We start from the raw sequence: 16,039 nt of genomic DNA, 5'->3' as shown, positions 1-16,039 counted from the left end.
ACCTTCTGCATGCCAAGCAGTGGCTCTACCACTGAGTCACAGCCCTCTAGCATGGCCTTTCCTATGTCCCTTGACAGTTAATTTTAATCTACCCTTCCCTTACCACTGAGCCACAGCCCTCTAGCATGGCCTTTCCTATGTCCCTTGATAGTTAATTTTAATCTACCCTTCCCTCCTTAAATTTGGGAATGGTTCGCCATCACCCCGGGCCACAACCCCGCAGTTGGCCTGAAAACCCTGCACCCCAGCAGCATAATTTCAGCTTTTCTTTTGAAAGTGTGGGTGGCTCTTAAAAGAGCCTTTTGTTTCAAGGCGGATTTTTTTGGGGGGTGGGGGGGGGAGAAGAGGAGAGCCGCCTTCCTCATTTGCCTTTCGGCTTGTGGCTCTCGGTCTTCTTGGGCAGCAGGACGGCCTGGATGTTGGGCAGGACCCCCCCCTGGGCGATGGTCACCCCTCCCAGGAGCTTGTTGAGCTCCTCGTCGTTGCGGACCGCCAGCTGGAGGTGGCGGGGGATGATGCGCGTCTTCTTGTTGTCGCGGGCGGCGTTGCCGGCCAGCTCGAGGATCTCGGCCGTCAGGTACTCCAGCACGGCGGCCAGGTAGACGGGCGCGCCGGCTCCCACCCGCTCGGCGTAGTTGCCCTTGCGCAGCAGGCGGTGGACGCGGCCCACGGGGAACTGCAGGCCGGCGCGGGAGGAGCGCGACTTGGCCTTGGCCCTCGCTTTGCCCCCTTGCTTGCCGCGGCCAGACATGGCGACTCTGACTCAGCTCCTCTGCAACGCAGCAGCGCAAATAACATACAGCAACTAAGAGCGGCTCGGAGCCCCGGGCCCTTTTATCTCCTCCTGGCGAAGGGGGAGCGGGGCTCCTGATTGGCCCGGGCCTGGAACCCGTTTCCCGGAGCCAATAGGAGCGCGAGCCCTAACAAAACCGACCAGTGGGAAGCCGCGGTGCGGAGCCCGCCCAATAGGAACCTGGGGGTTGCAGCGCTCTGGTTTGCATGCGCGCGCGGAGGAGTGGTGCGGGCCAAGCAAGCTCCGTTAGCCAATGGGAACGAGGGGCTTGGGATACCTTCATTTGCATAGGGAGACTATAAATACCGGGGCTGCAAAGGTTTCCTTTCTTCGCCCTGCAGAGTCTTTTTTTTTAAAGCGCGTTTTGGGGAGTCAGGAAAGCTCCGTCCGCTATGCCCGAGCCGGCCAAGTCCGCCCCCGCCCCCAAGAAAGGCTCCAAGAAAGCCGTGACCAAGACCCAGAAGAAAGGCGACAAGAAGCGCCGCAAGAGCCGCAAGGAGAGCTACTCCATCTACGTCTACAAGGTCCTCAAGCAGGTCCACCCCGACACGGGCATCTCCTCCAAGGCCATGAGCATCATGAACTCCTTCGTGAACGACATCTTCGAGCGCATCGCCGGCGAGGCCTCCCGCCTGGCGCACTACAACAAGCGCTCCACCATCACCTCCCGGGAGATCCAGACGGCCGTGCGCCTCCTGCTGCCCGGGGAGCTGGCCAAGCACGCCGTCTCCGAGGGGACCAAGGCCGTCACCAAGTACACCAGCTCCAAGTGAGCGGGTTGGCTGCTGCTGCTTCGCGAGGAGATCGAGAAAAAAAAACCCAAAGGCTCTTTTAAGAGCCACCCACTTTCTCGTGGAAAGAGCTCCGGTCGCGAATACTGCCCTTCGGCTGTGTTAGTCTCCTCCTTCGGGGAAGGGGGGGCGGAAGAGTGGGACGGCCTGCCTGCTGCCCCCCTGCTGTAGCAACCGGACAGCTCCGAATAAACAACGTGTGGGCTTTAAAAGTATATATATTGTGCCAGCGGTTTCCATGCCCATTTATACGGGAGGTTTTGCCGCTCCCGAGGTGCACATTTTACCCATCCAAGTCTGCATGGGGGCTTATTGTTGAGTCTTGAGGGTTTAGATGGGGGGAAAAAAATGTGCATCTAAAGAGTCAAATCAAAGGCAAAACCTCCTATGCACAAATGGCCCGTATTGAGTTCTTTAGCCTGGCTAACGTGGCTTTTAAGCGTAGGTTTAGATTCTGCAGTTACCGTTTAGATTCTGCAATTAAACTTGTTTCTGACCCAGAAATCGATGCCTTGTCTGCCGGCTTGAATTTGCTTCCCCGCCCCCAAGGGATTTCAAAATAAAAGCCGCCAAGTAGCTGCCCTTAACCTCGAAGTAAAGCCCAGGCGTTTCACCAGGGAGGAACGCTTTACAACGTTCCGGTTAGGAATTGTTGGGACTTCTAGGCCAACCCCGTGTATTCTGGTTTAGAAGTGCCTACGCTTAATTGAAGCCCAGGCTAGCCCGACCTCGGAAGCTTAAGCAGGGTTACCGTTTGAATGGGAGACCACCGAGGAAGTCCAGCGTCTCTACACGGGCAGGACACGGCAAACCACCCCGGCATGTCTCTTGCCTTGAAAAGTCGTAGAGGGTCACCATTAAACGTCTGCGAAATGGGGGCACTTTCCTCCACCATGCCTGCTTGGAACTAACCCCGCTAAGAATTGCTTAGCCCTGCAACCTTCAAATGCCTTTAACCCGGAACCTGGGGTTTGCCGGAGTTATTAAAGACGAGAGCCGGGCTCGACAAATATCCCATTTGGCTAGCCCCATAATCGGCTCATGCCGGTCCTGTTATGACGATCAGGCTTTGGGCGTAAAGAGATGCCGAGATTTGGGGGAGGAGGGGGTCAGAGGGATGTACTAAAACGAAGGACAAGTCAGCCCGTTGGAAGCAATGGGAGAGGCTGCGCAGCCCATTGAAGGTAATGGGAGAAGAGAGTGTCGGTTGACTCCATTGAAAGACATTACAGCACAAAAACGGTGGGCTGGGCAGCCTCTCCCATTGCTTCCAATGGGCTGACTTGTCATTCGTTTTAGTACATCCCGGGGTCAGATTCTCTAATCTGTCGTTGCGCAGTATGGAAGGACCCGCCTCCCACGTTGTTCCCTGCGAACCGGAAACAAAGAAGCTGTGGCGTAACGTTTCATATACTTTCTAGCGAAGTGGCAAGCGGAAGAGGCAGTGGGGGGATAAACTAAGTAACGGCTGTAAACTGCGTCTGTATTTGGGAGGAATTACAGTTACTAGGAAAACTCTTCCGGGAGTAGACAACGCCAGTATTTTGCAGGGTCCTCGAATGCGTCCTTCACTGCCATCTAGAGGCCCTGTAAGGTAATTCACTGTGAATAGAAATTGCATCTCGTATAGAGGAGTCGAGTTTTCTTTGTGCGTGTGTGTGTGTTAAATGCCCTCAAGTCGCTTCCGACTCATGGCGACGCTATGAACCAATGTCCTCCAAAATCTTTGACAGCCTTGCTCACATCTTGCAAACCGAGGGCTGTGGCTTCCTTTGTTGAGTCAATCCAACTCTTGTTGGGTCTTCCTCTTTTCTTGGTGCCTTCAGCTTTTCCTGGCATGGTTGTCTTTTCCAGGGACTCTTGTCTTCTCATAATGTGATCAAAGTATGACAGCCTTCGTTTAGTAATTTTAGCTTCTAGGGTCAGTTCAGGCTTGATTTGATCAAGAATCCACAAATTTTGGGGGGTTTTTTTGTTTGTTTGTTTTTGGCAGTCCATGGTATCCATAGCACTCGCCTCCAACTCCACATTTCAAAGGAATCTACTTTCTTCCTCTAAGCTTTCTTCAATGTCCAGCTTTGCCGTGTCCTTTATCTTACAGAGCTTGAGAAGGTGCAGAAAAGGGCAACCAAAGCGATCAGGGGGCTAGAGCAACTGCCCCATGAGGAGAGGTTAAAACCCTTAGGGCTGTTTCGCTTAGAAAGAAGGCAGTTAAGGGGAGACATGACAGAGGTCTATACTATTATTCATGGTGTGGAGAGAGTGGACAGGAAGAAACTTTTCTCCCTCTCTCATAATACCAGAACGGGGGTCATCTGCTGAAGCTGGAGGGTGAGAGATTCCAAACAGAATAAAAGGAAGTATTTCTTCACACAACACACAGTTCAATTGTGGAACTCCCTGCCCCAGGATGCGGTGATGGCTGCCAACTTGGAAGGCTTTGAGAGGGGAAGGGACATGTTCATGGAGGAGAGGAGTATCCATGGCTACTAGTAAAAACTGATCTTAGTCATGGTGCATTCATAATTCTCTTCAGGATCAGAGGAGCATGTCTAATGTATTAGATGCTGTGGAACACAGGCAGGACAATGGTGCTGCAGTCGTCTTGTTTGTGGGTTTCCTAGAGGCACCTGGCTGGCCACTGCATGAACAGACTGCTGGACTTGATGGGCCTTGGTCTGATCCAGCAGGGCTTGACTCATGTTCTTATGTTCTTATCTGACACCATGCTTGTCCTGACAGTGTCCATGAACAGCGGTAGATAAGATATTTCCCTCTGATCCCTTCTTCTTGTGTGAATTATTTTCTCTGACACTATAAGATCATTGTTTCTCCCATTCAAGGAAACACCAGACTCCTTCACTGGCCTCCCTGAACCACCCTGGATTGTCTTCCCCCTGTCAAAATGGCTTTTGGAGCAAAAAACATGGCTGCTTAATGCTTCATTTGTAAATCTTTTGAAATGCTTGCATCTTGCTGTCTCCCTGACCAAGTTAGTTCCAACAGGATTCTTCCAGTTTCCGCAATAAATACCAACCCATTAAAATGACCGACTACAATGGTAGCTCACTAATATAATAAAAACGCAGAAAGAGTAACAGCAGCTTCAGAGAGATTGAAGAATCAGAAGGATATCAACTGGCTCTTGCAAAATCTAAACAAGCCATCCCCTAAAGAAAAGGGAGGGTGGAGGAACGTTAAGACAGTTATCTTCCTTCTTTCCACCCCTCCCATTCAGTACTTCTAACTCCAGCTGGGACTACATGTCCCACAGTGCACCAGCTATTTCTTGTTGTGGCAGGTTCATGCTACCTTCCATGTGTCACTCCAACTAGGCTATTTCTTGTATAACTGATCGATCTAAATGTTGCTTTTCCTAGCAGATGATGGCTATTTTCACCCGGAATTTTTAGCAAATCTTTTGAGACATGCATTTTGTTTTCATTCTTTTACTGTATGTTTGGCTGCATTTTGCTTGCTGCAAATTGTTTGGCCTTTTTTGGGGGAGGGGGAGATGCTTGTTTTCTGCTGATTTTTTTTTTTTTTAAACTCAATTATTTTGGAGGAGGGATTACTTTTTGCCATATCTCTTGCTACCTATTTTATTTTGCCTTGAATTTTTGATTATTTTTGTCACTTTTTTGTGTGTGTGTTTTCAGCTCACAGTTTTGCCTCCGTATTTTCATAGAATCATATAATTGGAAGGGACCACCAGGGTCATCTAGTCCAACCCCCAAATTCACAACTACCTCCCCCCCCACACACAGTGACCCCTACTCCATGCCAAGAAGATGGCCAAGATGCCCTCCCTCTCATCATTTGCCTAAGGTCATAGAATCAGCACCGCTGACAGATGGCCATCTAGCCTCTGCTTAAAAACCTCCAGGGAAGGAGCACTTACCACCTCCTGAGGAAACCAACTCCTCTTCTTCCTACTGACTGTAATTTGTATGTATGTTGGTCTTTGACTGTAACAATAAAGAACTGAACTTTTTAATTTCCCACTTGGATCCCTCTTTGATCCCTCCTCCTCTTCTTCCCACCCTCCAAAGCAGCCATTTTCTCCATGGGAACTGATCTCTGTCGTCTGGAGGTCAGTTGTAATTTCAGGAGATCTCCAGGCCCCACCTGGAGGTTGGCAACCCTACGCCCAAGTGTGTGGGCAGGCCCACCAGGGCACTGAGCAGCTTTCCCAGCTTTGGCTGCCTAGGAAAGCACCTGGCAGGCCACGAGAGGGCAGGTGGGGCTGGATTTGGTGGGGTGGTTAACCAGCGATGCAGCTGAGATGGTAAGAGCCAAACTGACAGTGTGGTGGGAGGGATGTCGGCACAAGCTTCCCAGAACCCAGTGATGGAAGATTGAGATAAAGGGGTTTATGCTGCATCTGGCAAGGGGGGGGGGTGTACCTTCACTCCAGAACTGTCATTTGAAACAGCTTCACCAGAAACTTGACCAGCAGGCTAAACATGGGTTGTTGTTTTTTAAAGGGATGTGTACATGGGCAGGCTAGCCAGATCTCATCAGATCTCAGAAGGAAAGCAGGGTGGGCCCTGGCTAGTACTTGGATGGGAGACCACCATGGAATACCAGGGTTGTGATGCAGAGGCAGGCAATGTTAATCTCTGGTCTTGAAAAACCTACTGGGTTGCCATCAGTCAGCTGGAACTTGACAGCACTTCACACACTCACACTCACTCACTCACACACACGCGCACGAACGAAAGAGAAGAGTTGGTTTTTATATGCTGACTTTCTCTAAAGGGAGACTCAAACTCTCACATGCACTTCAGCCATCTGGCCACTGGAGGGGAGTGCACCACTTTGTAAATCATCAGAGGCCCTGCTTGCTAATCTAGCGGAGTCCTGGCCAATTTTGACTGCATTGACTAGCTCTACGTGGGGCTGCCCTGGGGACTGGTCAGGAGGCTCCAGCAGGTGTTAAATGCCGCGGCTCCTCGCCTCTCGGGGGCCTCACTTTCAGAGCACATAACTCCAGTGCTGAAACAACTACACTGGCTCCAGCTGGAGCATCGGGTCAGGTTCAAGGTGCTGGTTTTGTTAGGGTTGCCAACCTCCAGGTACTAGCTGGAGATCTCCTGCTATTGCAACTGATCTCCAGCCAATAGAGATCAGTTCCCCTGGAGAAAATTGCTTTGGCAATTGGACTCTATGACATTGAAGTCCCTCCCCTCTCCAAACCCCTCCTTCCTCAGGCTCCGCCCCAAAAACCTCCCATTGGTGGCGCAGAGGAACCTGGCAACCCTAGGTTTTGACCTTTAAAGCCTTACACTGTCTGGGACCATCGTATCTATGGGATGCCCCTGTCCTAGATGCACTGCATGACCCCTTCCATCTCTACGATTCTAAGTTGTCACTGGAGTCCTGCCAGGAGGGGAAAAAATCTCCTGCCAGGAGGAAAAAATCCCGTACATGTACATGACAGTCTGCAGGGCTCAGTAAACATCAGAGGTCCACACATCCCACTGACAAATTAACACATCCAGTATGTGTTAATCTGCTCTTTCTCCTCCTCCCCGAGGCACTGGCAGTAACTGGTAAGTACAGACAGGTCTACGTGTTTATGCAATTGGTGGTGGAAAGGGCTGTTAAGTTGCAGCCGACTTATGGCAACCACAGGGGGGTTTTCATGGCAAGAGACTAACAGAGGTGGTTTGCCATTGCCTGCCTCCAAATAGTGACCTGGGACTTCCTTGGTGGTCTCCCATCCAAATACTAACCAGGGCTCACCCTGCTTAGCTTCCGAGATGTGATGAGATCAGACCTGGGCCATCCAGGTCAGGACATGTATGCAGTTAATATCTGAAAACTATAAATCAAATAAGCCCCAATTCATAGAATCATAGAGTTGGAAGGGACCACGCAGGAAACTCACAACTACCTTTCCCCACACACCCAGTGACCCCTACTCCATGCCCAGAAGATGCCCAAGATGCCCTCCCTCTCATCATCTGCCCAAGGTCATAGAATCAGCCTTACTGACAGATGGCCATCTAACCTCATCTTTAAAATCTCCAGGGAAGGAGAGCTAGACGGAAACTCTTTTGATTTAATTTCAACCCATTGGTTCTGGTCCGACCTTCTGGGTCAAGAATTCTGGGTCAAGAATGTTGCTGCCTACAAAGAACATGCAATTCTGCCTAATCTATTCTTTTTTGTCAGTCTTCCACCACCACCACCCAGACCACTAAAAACCTACTCGGTCCCTGGGGCTTCTGCAGTTTCATTAGGCATCAGTCACACATTTTCAAGCTTGTCTTTGCAATCAGGAGGACTAGAGACTTCGATTTTTATGATGCTGCCTTCTATGCCCATTATGAAGGGTTGTGTTCTACTGTGCGGCCTTGCGGAATATTCACATTCCTATGAACAGACATCAAACACAACACAAATTAATTGGTACTGTAATAACTTCATGGAAAGAGGCAGACTAGTAGCTCTCGGCAACCCTAATTCTTTAAGAGCATGCCTTGTCTCCCTTGCTGACACCTAATAGCAAAAGTGTTGTATAGTGGTTAGATAACTGGACGAGGACTTGGAACAACTACGGTCAGAATTCCACTCTACCATGAACCTTGCTAGGTGACCTTTGGACAGTGTTTCTCTTAGCTTACCCTTCCTTGGACGTAGAACATGGTGGGTAGCTGTGTTGGTCTTTCTGTGGTGGTAGAAAAGAGCAAGAGTCCAGTAGCATCTTAAAGACTAACAAAATTTCTGGCAGGGTATGAGCTTTCATGAGCCACAGCTCACTTCTTCATATACAGCTAGAATATGAGTCCATCTATCCTTGGATGTAGTAGCACCTTAAAGACTAACAAAAATATTTTCTGGCAGGGTATGAGCTTTCGTGAGCCACAGCTCACTTTTTCAGAACTGAAAAAGTGAGCTGTGGCTCACAAAAGCTCATACCCTGCCAGAAAATATTTTTGTTAGTCTTTAAGGTGCTACTGGACTCTTGCTCTTTTCTACTACTGCAGACAGACTAACACGGCTACCCACTGTGAATTATCCTTGGATGATTATTGTATGGATATGAGGGGGGGATATTTATTCCCCTAATCTCCTTGGAGAAACATTAGAGACATTCATCCTTAAAAAAAAATTAACTTGTATTTCATTAATACCATGACAATATATGGGTCAAAACGCAGATGTATCATAAATGTCTACAAACATCCTCTCTCTGATCATGAAACACATATTCACGACTGTTTATGAGTCATACTTGAATATTCTTCTGCCAACATCTCGTAAAGAACCTCCAGTTTTGAGTATATTGTTTCATTGTGGTCTTCCTTCACCTTTGGGCGATTGAAAACAGCATAATCGTAACTTATTTTCCTATTCAGAAGCATGAGAGATTGACAATACATAGATGTGTGCCGTCGAGTCACAACAACTTATGGTCACCCCAGCGAGGGGCTTTCAAGGCAAGTGAAAAGCAGAGGCAGTGTGCCGTTGCCTTCCTCGGCAGAGTCTTCCTTGGTGGTCTCCCTTCCCTTCCTCTGCAGAGTCTTCCTTGGTGATCTCCCAAGTACCCACCCTGCTAAGTGAGAGCCAGTGTGGTGTAGTGGTTAAGAGCGGTGGATTGGAGCAGTGGACTCCAAACTGGAGAACCGGGTTGGGTTCCCCACTCCTCCACATGAGCGGCAGAGGCTAATCTGGTGAACCGGGTTGGTTTCCCCACTCCTACACACACATGAAGACAGCCGGGTGACCTTGGGCTAGTCACAGCTCCCTTAGAGCTCTCTCAGCCCCACCTACATCACAGGGTGTCTGTTGTGGGGAGGGGAAGGGAAGGTGATTGTAAGTCGGTTTGGGGAAATCAGCATATAAAAACCAACTCCTCCTCCTCCTCTTCTTCTTCTTCTTCTCCTCCTTCTTCTCGTCCAAGATCTGATGAGATCAGGCTATATCATGACAACTTCCCTCCCTTAAGAATGACACCTTCCAATATTCAGTGCAGCATATCCTTGCCCATATAATCATATGTCTAATTTTAATTCACAGTACTGAACCAGGACATCTTTTGAGTCAACAAAAACCTCCTTAAAATAGGACCATGCCCTTCTCACTCAGGAGGTACTCTTGGTGCCCCCCTTTTCTTTTATTCCTTTCCCTGAAGGGAACAATTTATCTTCTCCTGAGCAAGGAACACTGGCTTACCGCTGCTTGTTTGTAGGATTGCCGACCTGCTTCTGCCTTCAAGGCAAGTAGCAAAATCCATCAAAGGTGGAGCAACTGCCTGTGGATGTTTGAAGCCCCAGGCGGAACCTAGCCCTGGACCCTGCAAAATGTGCCTTTCCAGAATCGCCATTCTTTAAGTGGTAGAGAAAGTCGGCATATCAAAACCAACTCTTCTTCTTCTTCTTCTTCTTCTTCTTCTTCTTCTTCTTCTTCTTCTTCTTCTTCTTCTTCTTCTTCTTCTTCTTCTTCTTCTTCTTCACCTTTTAAATCCAGCCTATTGCCCTGTGCCTAGCAGCAGATAGAAGTGCAGATATTAGCAGGTGGAAAACACAGCTTAGCTCAGTTACGTATGCCTTGGTAACATCCTGATTAGACTGGTGGTAGAAAGTGCCGTCAAGTCACTGCTGACTTAGCAACACCGCAGGGTTTTCAAGGCAAGAGACAGAGGCGCTTTGCCAGTGCCTTCCTCTGCCTAGCAACCCTGGACTTCCTTGGTGGTCTCCCATCTTAAGTACTAACCAGGCCTGACCCTGCTTAGCTTCAGAGATATGATGGGATGGGGCTAGCCTGAGCCCCATCCAGGTCAAGGCCAGACTGGAGACGGAAAGTGCTTTCAAGATGTGGCCGATTCATAGTGAGCCTGTAGGGTTTTCAAGGCAAAGAGACATTCAGAACATAAGGAAAGCCCTGCTGGACCAGACCAAGGCCCATCAAGTCCAGCAGTCTGTTCACACGGTGTCCAACCCCGCGTCTCTGGGAAGCCCACAAACAAGACGACTGCAGCAGCATCCTTAGGGTTGCCAACCTCCAGGTGCTAGCTGGAAATCTCCTGCTATTACAACTGATCTCCAGCAGATAGAGATCAGTTCAGCTGGTGGAAAGGGCCGCTTTGGCAATTGGACTCTATGGCATCGAAGTCCCTTCCCTCTCCAAACCCCGCCCTCCTGAGGCTCCATCCCAAAAACCTCCAGCTGGTGGCGAAGAGGGACCTGGCAACCCTACCAGAAGTGAAAGTGAAATACAATGTGTTTTATTATTGATTATTTTTTGGCACAAACAGAAGATGGAGGGTTTGGCAGCCATACTGTGAGCGACGTGAGTTTCATAGTCCTTCTTTAACCACAACTTGCTCTTCTCCACTAAATTGCTGAGGTAAACAAGAGGGCTCAGTTGATTAAAAAAAAAGTATAATAGAAGTAAGACAAAAACAGAGATGATAACATGGAGGAGCTCAGTACACTGACCTCAAAAACACAGCTTTCCAGCTATCTATCTGTGTAGGCATCTGTCAGCCCCACGGTTTCCTCCATCTCACATGTCCATATGCAGACTTTGAAGGGATCCTGAAGGTTACTGGTCCCTTATCTCCGGGAGCAAAGCTTTCCCCACCCTCTGTGATGAGAGAGACAGTCAACTGACTCCCAACTGCTCTGATAAAAAGCATTACCCAGGAGGGCTGGGGGAAGGGGAAGAAGAATGGCTTCATGAGGATAACACTGGTTCCTTGACATTTTGAATGGAAGCCTCAAGGCTTGAGAAACCGTTCCCATCTGGGGGGTGGGAAAGGAGGGTGAGCTCACACATGCATGGTCATCGGTCAACGGTTGTGGCCTCAAGACACAACTTGAGCATAGCAGGGAACTGTCCTGGACCAAGGATGGAGTTTTCCTGTCACTTCACCTCACATAAGGTTGACAACTTCCAGGTACTAGCTGGAGATCTCCTGCTATTACACCTGATCTGCTGATAGAGAGCAGTTCACCTGGAGAAAATGGCCGCTTTGGCAATTGGACTCTATGGCATTGAAGTCCTTCCCCTCCCCAAACCCCACCCTCCTCAGGTTCCGCCCCCATACCTCCCAACAGTGGTGAAGAAAGACCTGGCAACCCTATCCAGCATGGCGTAGTGATTAAGAACAGTGGTTTGGAGCAGTGGACTCTGATCTGGAGAACCAGGTTTGATTCCCCACTCCTCCATATGAGTGGCAGACTCTAATATGGAGAACCAGGTTGGTTTCCCCACTCCTACACATGAAGCCAGCTGGGTGACCTTGGGCTAGTCACAGTTCTCTCCGAACTCTCTCAGTCCCACCTACTTCACAGGGTGTCTGTTGTGGGGAGGGGCAGGGAAGGTGATTGTAAGCTGGTTTGATTCTTCCTTAAGCGGTAGAGAAAGTTGGCATATAAAAACCAACTCTTCTATCCTCACATGACGTATTTCAGTGGATGTAGGCCAAACGTTCACCAGAGAGGCCCCAGAACAGAAGCCCTCAAATACCTTTTATTAAAATCTGTCAACGTGACACCAAGCAGTTTGGTGACATTCAGAAATCCATTCCATGTGAAGTTCCAGGGTACCAGAACCTGGAATACCTCCAGACCAGGCTCTGGATAAACTGGATCTAGGCAAGCTGCTGTGAAGGACTGTTGTAGGCCCTTTCTTTGTCTACTGGGTAGGGTGCCATCTCTGGGTTGGGAAATACCTGGAGATGTTGGGGGTGGAGCCTGGGGGTAGCAGGATTTGGAGATGGGAGGGACCTCAGCAGGACATCGTGCCATAGAATCCACCCTCCAAAGCAGCCATTTTCTCCAGGTGAACTGATCTTGGTTGCCCGTAGATCAATTGTTATAATAGGTCTTCCCTGATTCTGCACAATCAAACATGTGAGTTCTGTGCCGTGAACATAATCCCAGTTTGGCTGGGGACTCGGGTTGCCAACCTCCAGGTACTGCAGGAATCTTAGGCTATAATTAATACAACACAAATGAGTGAAACATCAAAATGTAATCAATGCATACAATAGTGGAAAAGGACAAACATACAACTATATACAATAGTATTTCAATAATCCACAAAGGTATGTATAAATATATTTTCTTCTATAGTCCATAAGGGTACATAGATCCAAGAAGATTCCAATAGTTGGTCACAAGAACTCAGCAAATGTGTAAAAGACTATTATGAAAGGAAGACGATCGTTTCATTCTTCATCAGTTCCATTCAATTCATGCAGTTCAAAAGGTATACACAAAATTCAAAAATTCATTTCTTCCCCTTAGGGATAAATCTTACAACTATATCCATTGGCAATTGCAATAGTCCATATGACTTAAAATCTATAGAGGATATAGTTAGAATAAACAGAAGTCATTGCAAATGTAACAGTTCCACACGGGATACACAAAGTCCCACTATTGTATGCATTGATTACATTTTGATGTTTCACTCATTTGTGTTGTATTAATTATAGCCTAAGATTCCTGCACTACTTTCCTTATCTTCGATATTAGTGCAGAGGTGTTGATTTTGGTTTGCTCAACCTCCAGGTACTAGCTGGAGATCTCCTGCTATTACAACTAATCTCCGGCCGACAGAGATCAGTTCCCCTGGAAGAAATAGCCGCTTTGGCAAGTGGACTCTTTGGCAATGAAGTCCCTCCCCTCCACAAACCCCGCCCTCCCCAGGCTCCGCCCCAAAAACCTCCCGCCGGTGGCGAAGAGGGACCTGGAAACCCTACTCGGGACCCCGGTGTATGTGGAGAGGAAGTCCCCCCCAAAAAAACATTTTCTCAACTTGAAACAGTTCAGGAGGGCAATATCTGCCCTGTCATGTCCCTATGGCCATTTATGCTTGGTAAATAGCAGCGCGTTCCAGGCCGAAGTGCCCCGCATATTTTTTTTGTTTTTCACGCTGAACCGCCATTCAGGAAGTGACTGCGAAGCCGGCACATACCTGCTTCGCATTTCACAAGAGCCCCTTTAACGTGACCTTTTGTGTTTGCTCCGCCCCCCTGCACCAAAGCATTTACTGAAGGAACCATGAGAAATCACAAACGCGGCTTAGCTATGCAAACAACCATTGCCAATGGTTATGCAAACGGAGGTCCAAAGGGGCAGGCGAGTGGGGGGTGGTGGAATTTCTCTTTTGGCATCTGGCCCGTGAATTGGCATTTTAAAAGTCGCATTTTAAAAAAAAAGAGCTTTGAACGAGCATCAGAACTGACCCTGCAAAAATGGCCCATACGTTTGTTTATTTCTTTAGAACATCTGGCGGGCTGCCTCTCAATAGACCTGCTCAGTTTATTGTTGCTGGGGTAAAACGGAGGAATGTCCGCCACCCTGCGCTCCTGGCAGGAAGCCAAGGATCAAATTGTGTTAGACGGATCGGTCTCCAGGTTGATCTTGCTGACCCCTGCCTGAAATGCATACATCTGAAGCCCTCCGTTTCACCTGGTCTTTACCACATCCTGCCCTTCTTCTCCGGCTTTGGCGCATACACCCATCTCCCCGCAATCACCGCACACACACTCATCATTGGGGGGGCATCTCTGCTTCATTCCTGAGCTTACGGTGGCCTCCTCCTCTCCACGTCTTGGGGTTTCAAGCTCCGTTTGCAGCTCCTTTTGGCTATTCCCCCCACCTCCCAGTACTGGAATGAGGGAGTGATGCTGCAGATTATGGAACGGCAGAGCCGGGACGAGCCCCAAACCCAGGCCGTGGGAAAGTGCAGAGGGATTTGCCTTGTTTGTGATTAACTAATCCAGCTCAGCGCGAGGCTGGAAACCAGATCTCCCGGATCTTGCCGGCGGCAGAGTATCATCCCAGAGCACTACGGACAGTGCATACTCATAGCTAGAGGAGAACGTGACCTGAGAGACAAATGTATGTGCAGAAATGCTTCGTAGGGTTGCCAATTGCCCAGAGGTGGCAGGTAAACTACCGCCCATTCACTGGGCTGCCCGCCGGACAGCTGAGGGCTGGTGGGCACTGCGGGCACGCGCGCGCGGACACGGCGCACACGTCACTTTTGGGTAAACCCAAAAGTGACGTGGATGCTCTATCAACCTTGGCTAAAACCCTATGGAAACCATAGTTTTGGCCGGGATCGCTAGAGCATCCCCGTCACTTCTGGGTTAAACGGGAAGTGACGTAGGCACATTGCGCATCGTGCACTAAGGCCATGGCTCCGCAGAGCTCCCGCCGGTGGAGCTGCGGGGCCTGGCAAGCCTAGTGCTTCATGAGCATTATCAGAGAGTTCACAAATGCACGTGTGCTTTTCCCCAGACCTGGATGGCCCAGGCTGGCCTGGTCTCGGCAAATCTCAGAAGCTGAGCAGGTAGGGTTGCCAACCTCCAGGTACCCGTTAAACAAAAAGCTAGCCTGCTGCCAAAGTAGTTGAGCCACAAGAACAGCAGTAACAGCAAGATATATCATAAGTATGCAAAAAATGTAATTCAATCAGAAATATATAAATAACACCGGTGAAAAGTGAAAAGCTATATAGTACTTTGATTCTAGCTTTCATCTTATCTCTGGCGAGACCCGTTCAGGATTGCGTTCCTGATCTCAAAGAACTTTGTTCAACTTGGACTTTATCTTTGGACTTTCACTGCACTGTCCACAGTATATGTATTTATGTACTTGATATTTATTGTGTTATTTCACCTGTGTTATTTATATATTTCTGATTGAATCACATTTTTTGCATACTTACGATATATTTTGTTGTTACTGCTGTTCTTTTGGCTCAACCTCCAGGTACCAGCTGGAGATCTCCTGCTGTTACTACTGATCTCCAGCCGATAGTGATCTGTTCTCCTGGAGAAAACGGCAATTTTCTCCAGGGGAGCTGATTTATATCACCTGGGGATCAGTTGTAATATGGGGAGATCTCCAGCCACCACCTGGAGGTTGTCAACCCTAGGTCAAAGCGAGCAGACTTTCCTAGGGCCCCCCTCAACTGAGGGCCTCCAGATGTATTAGATCATATTGCCTAAGGTTAGTGGACAAAAGACCTTTCACCTGTGACCTTCAGGGCAGCAGCTTACCCATTCAAATAGAAAGCAGCTTTTCCTATCTAGGGAATTGGCTTTTTTTTAAAAAAATGTCAAGTCACAGTTGTCTTATGGCAACCCCTTATAGGGTTTTCAAGGCAAGAAGCATTCAGAGGTGGTTTGCCACTGCCTGCCTCCATTTCATACCCCTGATATTCCTTGGAGATCTCCCATCCAAATACTAGCCAGGATCGAGGCCCAGGGTCATCCAGCGAGTTTCCCTGGCAGAGGGGGGATTCGAACCCGGGTCTCCCAGGTCCTAGTCCGACATCTTAACCACTCCACCACGCTGGCTCTTGACTTGCTGTCCGTCGTTCTTAATTGATATATTATGATTAAATGCTGCATACTAAACTATATGCTACACTTATTATCCTGCCACGTTGCGTGCTTCTAAATATGCCATGTTGTTTACAG

The 16,039-nt window shown here is 48.8% G+C and overlaps 2 protein-coding genes across 2 annotated transcripts; one reads left to right on the top strand and one right to left on the bottom strand.

Annotated features, from left to right (window-relative positions):
- Positions 1-361: 361 nt before the first annotated feature.
- Positions 362-751, bottom strand: LOC130479702 (histone H2A type 2-B). The gene has a single exon (XM_056852114.1). It carries the CDS (start codon positions 749-751, stop codon positions 362-364), a length of 390 nt encoding a protein of 129 aa, XP_056708092.1.
- Positions 752-1,185: 434 nt separating this feature from the next.
- Positions 1,186-1,597, top strand: LOC130485765 (histone H2B 5-like). Its single transcript, XM_056858940.1, has one exon. The coding sequence runs from the start codon at positions 1,186-1,188 to the stop codon at positions 1,564-1,566; it is 381 nt and encodes a 126-aa protein (XP_056714918.1). The 3' UTR covers positions 1,567-1,597.
- Positions 1,598-16,039: the final 14,442 nt, after the last annotated feature.

This window comes from Euleptes europaea, chromosome 1 (assembly GCF_029931775.1).
Source record: "Euleptes europaea isolate rEulEur1 chromosome 1, rEulEur1.hap1, whole genome shotgun sequence".
NCBI lineage: Eukaryota > Metazoa > Chordata > Lepidosauria > Squamata > Sphaerodactylidae > Euleptes > Euleptes europaea.
Note: the sequence above shows the minus strand (reverse complement) of the source record. Positions and strands in the feature narration are given on the sequence as shown.

Excerpts from the sequence above, each read along its gene's own strand:
- LOC130479702 (XM_056852114.1), bottom strand. The coding sequence starts at position 751 with ATGTCTGGCCGCGGCAAGCAAGGGGGCAAAGCGAGGGCCAAGGCCAAG.
- LOC130485765 (XM_056858940.1), top strand. The coding sequence starts at position 1,186 with ATGCCCGAGCCGGCCAAGTCCGCCCCCGCCCCCAAGAAAGGCTCCAAG.